Source organism: Limanda limanda, chromosome 20, assembly GCF_963576545.1.
Source record: "Limanda limanda chromosome 20, fLimLim1.1, whole genome shotgun sequence".
Classification (NCBI taxonomy): Eukaryota; Metazoa; Chordata; class Actinopteri; order Pleuronectiformes; family Pleuronectidae; genus Limanda; species Limanda limanda.
In genome coordinates this window covers 4,390,613-4,401,374 of record NC_083655.1, presented here as the reverse complement: position 1 = coordinate 4,401,374, position 10,762 = coordinate 4,390,613, and the positions used below count along the sequence as shown (strand labels likewise).

General features: G+C 43.7%; 1 protein-coding gene across 1 annotated transcript; it reads right to left on the bottom strand.

The window, feature by feature from the left end:
• Window positions 1-2,079: 2,079 nt before the first annotated feature.
• LOC133027111 (neutral cholesterol ester hydrolase 1-like) lies at window positions 2,080-7,929 on the bottom strand. The gene is made up of 5 exons (XM_061094138.1): window positions 7,695-7,929; window positions 6,359-6,581; window positions 6,154-6,223; window positions 5,889-6,060; window positions 2,080-5,662 (listed from the first exon to the last, which is right to left on the bottom strand). The coding sequence occupies exons 1-5, from the start codon at window positions 7,827-7,829 to the stop codon at window positions 5,042-5,044; spliced, it is 1,221 nt and encodes a 406-aa protein (XP_060950121.1). The 5' UTR covers window positions 7,830-7,929; the 3' UTR covers window positions 2,080-5,041.
• Between the last annotated feature and the right edge of the window lie 2,833 nt (window positions 7,930-10,762).

The window sequence follows — 10,762 nt, the reverse complement described above, 5'->3', positions numbered from 1 at the left end:
ACAGACACACACAGACCTGTCTGTCAGCATGTTCCTGTCATCTCTGATCACGTGGTCCGACAGGCAGGTTACATTCTGTCACGCCGGCGCCTGATGGGTTTGGTTTCTGTCTGCAGGCTTCGACCTGAGCAGCACCAGAGGTTCCTTTGATATACGCTCAGAGGTAAAGCAGCGGAAAAAGAGCAGTTTTTCACCAGGATGACAGATGGAGAAAATCTGGCAGATCTGTCGCTCTGGACGTGTTTTTATTACTCTCCAATATCACAGGACGTCAGATCAGAGGCATAAATCAACAGCACAGACTCAAACTCTGATGGATTTACACTTCAGTACTTTTTTAATCCGGGGACTCAAAGAGAAACCATAAAGTTTTATGGAGTTCATAAAACTTTGAGATAAAAACAAGAAGAAACGGAATAAAAGACACATGATTCATGTGATAAATAATATGTACTCATATTCATAACAGCTGATTTACCGATTGGACGCTGAAGTGCAGGAGGAGGTTCTGGCGCCATCTTCTGTTTCTGATCCTTAAAAATAATGATTTGAACCTGTCATTAATAACCATCTGTACATTTCAACAGTTTATTATACTTTTAATGCCCATGATATAAAACCCAACTGTAATAATTTTATATGACTCAGTTTTTAATAAACTCCATATTTTCATATCCATGGTAACTAATAATCATAAATATATTGTAATACTGTTAAATGGCAACATCATTTTTATCTTAAATAACCGATTTATGCGAATGGAATTACAGTATTTGTATTTTTGTAAAAAGTGATTTTTGTGTAGTGTAATTAAATGATAAACTATATATAATTTATAATACCGTATAACCCTTATTAATAACTAAATAAGTGAAGTATAAGTAATTCACATTGTTAAAAAAATACTATGATACCTATAGCAACTAATAAATTATAAATAATTCAATAACTGCAATATTTTATATTATATCATTATTTTCATATCTTGCACCTGTACTTCTGTGGTATATGCTGGTAATAATATAATATACTTTTAAATTGTAAATGTATTTTTGAAAGCGTTACTCATCTGTTATAATAAATAATATGAAAAATAAATTGATAAACTGTTTTTTATTATTTATCACAAAATAACATCATCACAGTTTGTTCGGGTAATGAATAATTTTTATTTCTGTAAAGATAAACGGGAACAAATTGTGTTTTTTGCAAACAACAAGAAAACCCCCCCCCAACTGTAATCAGCGTTTTCATAAATAAATCTCAAGTCATATTTTACATTGTGTGCAGATACAGTAGCTGAGTGATTCAACTTAAAACGTTCCAAATAAACAATATTAAATCACAGTTCAATAATCATCACAAATAGGAATTTAGCTGCAATGATTTCGACCCTGTGAGTTTTTTTATAATTTTACAAATCATAAAACAAACACATCTGGAGTCGACCAGCGAACTGAACGAACTCTCGATTGTCAATTTTCACAAAAACCGAACTAAACAACATTAAAACCAAACATAAAAGAGGAGATGTGAGGAATCTTTCACCATCAACCATAACAGAACCTTTTAGTTTTTATTAAAAACGCTGGCATCTGTTGCTCGTCAAACTGTTACCGACGCGCACATGTGACGTCCACCTTTTCACACATAAAATATTATATTTCACATGTGAAGAGTCTGATAAACCACATGTGCCTGTTTATGAATTCATCACGTTAGCTTGTAAAACGCTGCTGAGTGGGATTCGTATTCACTTCGTTTTCATATTAATTATATAAATGTGAAATTATATCTGATGGCTGTAGCAATTTCTTTATTTCAACTTGAAGGATTTGTCCCTCAAGATGTCTGGAGAACGGACTTTTCAACGTTTACAATCTTCGTTGTTGATTATTAAAATTTCTACTATGTAAGGAAATAGTTTTTGAAATTAAATAAGTTTTGGTAAACTGACAAAAACCTACAAATGTTACATTTACAGTGAAACTCAAAATATTAAAATGACCCATAAGCAAATAAACAAATGTTGACCAACTTAAAAAATACTTCAATCGGTGACACACAAATGAACAGTTTTTAAAATGAGTTATTAAATGTTTTAATATAACTTTAATCACTAACTTGCATGTCACCAATTTAAGTAATTTTTTTTACATTTTTTTCAGTGTAATGTATTTATAAGCAGCGAGTTCACATATATGAAAGTTGCTCTATAGACAGATGACGTTTTAAAAGATAATAATATAAAGTATATATATTGTCATAGAAGTAATATTTGCTGACAAATACTCAACATTTATAAACACTTGAAAAAATGCCATCTTAGATTCGTACAAATACATTTAAAGAAATGTTTTAAATAAAGTGTAACCGGAAAATAAAACATGAATCAATATGATATTTCCCCTCATTTCTCACTAAAATTCAGTGTCACACAATTAACATGTACTTAATACACAAGATTTTCAAGGAATGTAGATAAGAAAAAAAATAGATTTCCATATTTATATTTTCTTATTGTGACTAAATTACCTGTCTCGTCTTTTCTTCAAGTCTAAAATCAATTTGAAGGATATAGATATGGTTTGATTCCGGAGTTCCAGCACATTGCTCAGACAAAACACATGGTGATGAACGTGCATAACATTGTGGAAAAGAATAAAACATAAAGAAAACGAGACGTATCCCGACTCATCACCACCAGACGAACGCCACGAATAAATCGGCTTCTTTATGGGATGTATTTGTGCGGCCGGAGCACATCTGGGGCCGTTTCTGTGTTTTAACTTGGCCGAGACAACCTGTGGCAAAACCCAGACGGATAATAAAATCTTATTTATCCAATATAAAACCATTTTATGCACAATTTCACACATGCCATTAAAATTACTGCACCGAGAAACTTCTGAAAGCTTTTCTTCGCAGTCGAAATCCATGAACAGATTTTAAAAGGGACTGAGTTCAATGCACACGCGTGTTAAACAAAGTCACTGCTTTCTAGAAATGTGTGCGTAAGGTCGTTTGCATTGCATGCTGGGAATAAACTGTAAGGCATCTTTTCACTGTCAGAACGGAACGGAAATTGGCGCCTCGTGATGATCACTGATACCACGTCAACATGTGTGGTGATGTCATGCTCTCTGCTCCGGGGCGTTCGGGGCCCGGGGCCAAAACCCTGTCCGACGCTCGCTGTCGTCACTTCGTTACTTTGATTAGAGCCGGTCTCAGAGGTGTGGGGGGGGCGAGGAGGGACGGGGGAACACGATAGTCCGAAGGGGACGACTTGTCTCCCAGGGAGAGACAGTGAATCTCTCATTTGTTTCACAGCTTTCATCATGAGCATCATGGAGGTCGCCGTGGCGTTGGCCCGACACTCAGTGGTCATCAGATCGTCATAGAGCGAGAGACGCTTCCAAATATATAATTATTGCACAATCCAGTGAGTATACACAGCTGTGAACGCACACTTTTACCACACACACACACATAGACAGACACACAGACACACACACACACAGGATTGATTCAGTGTCTCAGTGAATCATAAAAGAATAAAACCATCTTTCATTCCTCTATGATCGTTACACCAAGCCGAGCAAAAGCTTATTAGGTAGTTTGTTAATCTTAAATTTATATTTTTTTACCGTTTTTACTGAAGGAAACTTTTGTTTATGAGAAATTTGGATTTAAATGTAGTTCTTCCCCAAACGTTGTCTCAGTTTACAGCAAATAAAGACGCCTCAGTGAAAGTAGATAAGCTGCTGATTGTCCCTGATATTAAATATCAAACAGTACATAGTTAAATAATATAGTGGTAAACTCCGAGTTTTGCATCATTGAATTTTTAAATACAAATTTCTACACAACAGTCTTTGTGTTTCTGATAAAACTGTTTAAATAGTGGAAATAAAAAAGTGAAATCAAGATAATTTTAAATTATTTTCTCTTAGCTCATATTTTGGAATGCCACAGGAAGTAGTGTCATAGTTTACAATCAGTAGTTAGTTTGTATTTTTTCACATGTTCTTATTATTATCATCATCATTAGTATTATTGGTATTATTATTACTAACATCATAAGAAGACCTATTGGACTTAAATCATACAGGATTTTCTTCTTTAAATAAATCAACATTTTCTAAAAGCATAGTCTTTGGTGACATCAGATTTTTTTGGTTTTATGAATCAGTGCATTTTAATTTGTGGTTTATTAAACTTCTGATCTTCAGGTCCAGTGATTTTCAGCTTTTTATCCGCGTCGGCACGTCCACAAAATGCAGTTAAGCACATGAATTTCAGAATTTAAAGTGAATTAGCAATGATATAAAGTTTTTGAAGATGAACTAAATCTGCCTCAATCTCATCTTTATCACCACGGGAACGTGACAGTCGAAGCTATTTTTTAAACGTGCAAAATCCGACGTTTTCAAGGACGATTCGACTGCAAGTGGATAAAATTATAAATCATATCGCAAGTTCGGAAACGATCATAGTCACGTTGCAGCGTTTAGATCGTGAGCTTTGGATTCTGAGTTGTTGACCGAGTTTCCATGTTGTTAAACTTCACATCGTACAGGAAACAGTCTTCACGTCCTCACGGTTTAAATAAAGACGCGTCTCCTCCGCGGATCAGAGACCAGAGCTCCTGTTTCAGGGTCCTTTGGTTTCATGCGTCCTGATTGGTCTAAAGGTTCTGGTCCAGGCCTGGTCCTGATTGGTCTAAAGGTTCTAATCCAGGGACGAGTCCTGATTGGTCTAAAGGTTCTGGTCCAGGCATGGTCCTGATTGGTCTAAAGGTTCTGGCCAGGCCTGGTCCTGATTGGTCTAAAGGTTCTGGTCCAGGCCTGGTCCTGATTGGTCTAAAGGTTCTGGTCCAGGCACACGTCCTGATTGGTCTAAAGGTTCTGGTCAAGGCCTGGTCCTGATTGGTCTACAGGTTCTGGTCCAGGCATGCGACCTGATTGGTCTAAAGGTTCTGGTCCAGGCACGCGTCCTGATTGGTCTAAAGGTTCTAATCCAGGCACGCATTCTGATTGGTCTACAGGTTCTGGTCCAGCCAGCGGATGTAGTTGTTCATGCTCCTCTGTCCCACGCCGGACATCATGGGCAGGTAGGCGAACACCATGCAGCCGTGGAACCCGTCCTCGTAGTGGTCGCTGGTCACCGGGACGCCGGCGTCCTGCAGCCGCCTCACGTACATGAGCCCGTCGTCCCTCAGCACGTCAAACTCACACGTCATCACGTACGCTTTGGGCGCCCGACCCAGAACCCTCTGCTCCGCCAGCAGCGGCGCCGCCCTCACGTCCATCAGCGCCGGCAACTCACCCAGCAGCCCCGGGGATCCCGTTTCCCTGACGACCGGCCTGTAGTGCTTCCTGCGCTCCCCCGGCAGCAGAGAGGTCCAGTCCACTTTGGAGCGGGTGTCGGCGCCGATGGCCGGCTGGTCCAGCGAGCTGTGGTTGTTGGCGAGCAGGATCGGCGCCAGGGAAGCGTCGGCGCCGAGGTACTGCAGCCAGAAGCGAGCCATGATGGGCCGGTAGAGGATGGGCACGGCCTGGTTCTGCTGGTAGGACGAGGTGTGGAAGTCCAGCGCCTGCAGCACCGGGTAGATCAGCGCCTGCGCCTTGAACCTCGTGGTCACGCTGTCGTCGGAGCCGAGCTGTGGAGACAGGTTCAGATCAGAAACAAATACCAGATCAAATACCAGAACTTTACCGAACAGAATCTCTGTTTTAAACCGGTTATCTCTGGTTATTACCACCAGGGAACAAACAACTCAGGCTCAGAAACAGTTTTTTGCTTCTTTGAACGATGGATTTAGTTCTGAATCGTGGACGTTCCTGATGAAATCCAGGAACCGTGGGATGTGCGTTTGTTTCGTTCACCTCCTGAGCCACAGCGGCGGCCAGGTTCCCCCCCGCGCTGTCTCCAGACACACACACTCTCTCCGGGTCGATGCTGTGGCGCCTTAAAACCTCGGCAGACAGGAAGTCCCGCGCCGCCGCCAACGCATCGTGGTACTGAGCCGGGAACACCGCCTCCGGGGCGAGACGGTAACTATGGCAACAAGACAGAATGATCTCATGTGGCGCTTGGAGAGAGAAGTCGTGTTTCCAGGTTGATGAAAACTTCACAAAAGTCCGAACTTACTCCACAGACATGACGACAGCGTCCAGGTCCGCCGCCATTTTCCGGCAAAGACGGTCGTAGGATCTCATCCCTGTGACACCATAAGGTCAAAGTGATGGTTACTGGGGTCAAATATACTTATTATACATATTCTACTGTCACATTTCATTCAGCCAGGAACTTTTATACGACTTATTTATATAATTTCAGGATATTTGTCACTCACGTCCGCTGCCGAGGGCCCACCCCCCTCCGTGGAAATATATGATTCCTCTCTTCAGCTTGGCCCCGCCCCTCGCCTGGAAGACCCGGGCGGGGACGCCGCCCAGCGCCGAGTCGCTCACGTGCACGGCGGCGCAGGAGCGGGCCTCTGTGTCCTCCAGCCAGGACACCACCCGGTTCAGCAGGTGGACGCGGTGGCACAGACCCAGAGAGTGAGCCACATCGCTCTGCAGACACATGGAGATGTGAATATTAATATTCAGGGAAGGTGAGAATGAGAAGAGGGCGTGGCAACCTGTCCCGTGCACGGAGCGCCTTTAAAAACTTGTTCCACTGGATTGTTGCATTATGTATTTAGATTTACTGAAGGTGTGTGAACTGCAGACGGAAGCTCAGGAGGAGCCTCACGTGTCAGAGCTGCAGGTCAGAGGTTGTTTCAGTGTGGGTGTTTGACCTCTGACCTCTGGCTCTGCACGCTCCTCTGGTTCCTCTCAGGCTATCACACAGTGTTACTGATTATAATAAACTCTAGGATATTACTATACTTCTGATTCACAGTATAAAGTTTTCTATTGTAAACTAACAGGTAACATTATGAGTGGTCTGATTGCTTCTGTGGTGAATCCATGTCAGTGATTCAGGTGTAAATAAACTCAGCTCCTCACAGTGATGATGTTCCTGAGGATGATGATTATGATTATGATGATTATTATAAGTTTCTACATCAAGTCACTTTATAATGATCTGTTTTAGTCTTTATTCATCCTGGTGTGTCACTGGTTGATCACTATCTCTTTAACCTGTCTCCTGTCTCTCTCTCCTCAACTGTCTCTCTCTCTCTCCCCTCTGTCTCCTGTCTCTCTCTCCTCAACTGTCTCTCTCTCTCCCCTCTGTCTCCTGTCTCTCTCCCCTCTGTCTCCTGTCTCTCTCCCCTCTGTCTCCTGTCTCTCTCTCCTCACCTGTCTCCTCTCTCCTCAACTGTCTCCTCTCTCCTCAACAGTCTCCTCTCTCCTCACCTGTCTCCTCTCTCCTCTCACCTGTCTCACCCCCTGTTTGAAGCTCCAGAACAGAGATAATGTTCCTGAGGATTACTATTATGATTATTATAAGTTTCTACATCAAGTCCCTTTATAATGATCTGTTTTATTCTTAATTCATCCTGGTGTGTCAGTGGTTGATCAACATCTCTTCAACCTGTCTCCTGTCTCTCTCTCCCCACCTGTCACCTGTCTCTCTCTCTCCTCACCTGTCTCTCTCTCCCACCTGTCTCCCCCCTGTGTCCTCTCTCTCCCCTCTTGTCTCCTCTCCAACCACCTGTCTTCCCCCCCCCCCTGTCTCACCGCCTGCATGCAGCTCCGGAACAGCGCGTCCAGCAGCATCAGCTTCCAGGGCTCACACACTCCGCTCGGCAGCGGCAGGTAGACGAGGTACGAGGCCGCGGAGAGGAGCAGGGCAGCGGCCAGGAGGAGCCTCATGGTGGGGGTCGGTGTGTCCCTGCTGGGGGTCTGTACCTGCCTCAGGTCCCGGTCTGTCCCTGTCTCAGGTCCCGGGTTGTCCCGGTCTGTCCCGGTCTGATCCGTGTCTCCGCAAGAGGTCGACGAATCACCGGGGAATGAACCCGATTTCAAAATAAAAGTCTATGTTTGGGTCGGTTTCATAACAATGACCATAGATATATAAGCGGTAATGGTTTTATTTTGAAAACTCGCTTCAGGAAGTAAGGTACGCATTTCGTAATATGCTTATTGATGGGAAATGTAGTTCTTTAGATAAGACTACAGAAACGTATATTATATCATATTATATTATTTGACGTTATATTATATTATATTATATTACGTTTTATTATTTTACGTTATATTATATATATTGTTATGTTTCACTTATTTTCAAGTATGACTTTTATTTCAATTTGTTATATGATGATGTTATTCGTATTTTTTCATGCACTAATTCTTTAGAAAATAATTTAAATATAATTTTGATTCATGTTACTATATTTAATTTAACTAATTTATCCCGGGATATTATAATTAAAATGATGTACTTCATTATGTAATATCATAAAAACTAAAAACGATGTAACGCTGAGATTAGTATCAGTGGTTTTTAATCCTGCTTCAGTCGGGCTGATTAAAAGAGGAAATCATTTACACGTGAAAATGTCAGATAAATAGTTTTATTTATGATGCATTTGTTTGTTTTTTAACAAATTAAATCACATGAGACTCAAATCTAGTTGAAGCAGCATCGTCTGTCAAATAGCTGCAATAACTTACGTTCACATGAACAAACAGTATTTTCCAGCAGTGGACGTCTCCTGCAGATAATTGGTGTCACCTGCTGCAGCCACAGTTAATCAGGAGACATCTTACAAAGAGCTCTGGTGTCAGCTCACTGGTTTGTTGTGTTCAGACAGATTCAGTCGTGTAGTTTGCTGCTTCACGTCTGTGGGAGGAGCCATGGGGTTTCTGTTAAGGTAAGCATTCAATTCTCTTCTCGTTGTTCCACTGCTCATCAAAGCATTCATGTAACCTGAGGATGTCTCTTCCAGGTGGATGCTGTTGTCCTTGCTCGCTGTAGGAAGACGTCAAGCTGATGGTAAGTTTAGTAAATCTGTGAAATTGCATAATTGGTTTGATGCATCGACTAAGATGTTGGTTTACCAGCTTACAGGCTCGGATCCGATCATGTGCCAGTTTATCGACCAGCTTTCCTGAAGTTTAACACTGGAGACAAATCTTCATCGAGCACTGGACCACCTGGTGATGACTCAAGCTCCGAGGCAAATGAGGCAAGTAGCCACAGCACAAAACTGATTCCCAGTTACCCATCTGAAGTGAACACATGACCTTGTGCTTCAAAATATTCATCTGTGTATACTATTTTCGATTCAAAGGGGTTGGAGCCTAATGAGCCGACTCGAGAGCCGAGCTCCCAGCAGCCGCAGGTCCGTCCGCAGTTACAGTTACCTCAACAATATGGCTACCCCCCCATGCAGCCACAGGTACCAAAGCAGCAGCAGCAGATGAGTATTTATGTTATGAATATTTCTATCACGTTAAGTGAGTATATTCATTTCAATTTGGCCATATTCTGTTTCAGGTGCCGAAGATCCCTTCGTATCCGCCTAAGCAATCGCAGATGCCCCAGCGGCCTGCGCAGCAGCCCCATCAATCCCAGCAGGTGCTCCAGAGACGGCAGCCCCAGGTGCCCCAGCAGCCTGCAAACCCACCCCAGCAATCGCAGATGCCCCAGCGGCCTGCGCAGCAGCCCCATCAATCCCAACAAGTGCTCCAGAGACGGCAATCCCAGCAGATGCCCGTGCCCCAGCAGCCTGCAAACCCACCCCATCAATCCCAGCAAGTACTCCAGAGACGGCAGCCACAGCAATCCCAGCAGATGCCCGTGCCCCAGCAGCCTGCGTACCCGCCCCATCAATCCCAGCAGGTTCCTCAGAGACAGATGCCCCAGCAAGTGGCCGAGAGACGGCAGCCCCAGGTGCCCCAGCAGCCTGCGTACCCGCCCCAGCAATCGCAGGTTCCCCAGAAGCCTGAGCAGCAGCCCCAGCAATCCCAGCAGATGCCCGTGCCCCAGCAGCCTGCAAACCCACCCCAGCAATCGCAGGTGCCCCAGCAGCCTGAGCAGCAGCCCCAGCAATCCCAGCAGGTGCTCCAGAGACGGCAGCCCCAGCAATCCCAGGAGATGCCTGTGCCCCAGCAGCCTGCGTACCCGCCCCAGCAATCCCAGCAGGTTCCTCAGAGACGGATTCCCCAGCAAGTGGCCGAGAGACGGCAGCCCCAGGTGCCCCAGCAGCCTGCGTACCCGCCCCATCAAAGTCAGGTGCCACAGGTTAATATTTGATATGTTCAACTTCTGAGTTATATTCTTACATCTTATTTTGGCTAAATACTGTTTAATTTGCCTCAGCGGTCAGTCTACCCATTCAAGCGACCTCACTACCAGCGCAAGCAGCTTAGCCACCCACTGCAGCGGGTCCCACAGGATACTGGTTTCCTCATGCAGCGCACACGACCCTCTGCCTGAGCAGACCAGCTACGTGCTCCAGATCCCAGATGCTGCCGCCTGAAGTTCCTGAGCAGCTATGGGCTTCAAACTGAGTGAAGGGTATGTTTATCTCTGCAGATGATTGATTTAAAGTTTCCAATATTCTGAAAAATCTGTTTTTCTGTTTCAGGCGCCACAGCATGGATGGATGGATGTATCAACTGAGGCATTATATGGATATATTTAAATAAACTAATGCGTATTGATATTGGTTGAGAATCTTTTGAAAACAAAAGCCTGGTAGCTCAAAGGGGTTTTCTTATCAGCAGAGGTGGACTGAGATCCATCAGGTTAGAAATGGCTTGTGTGTGAGGTCTCTTGTGGGTCTGTAACTTTACAA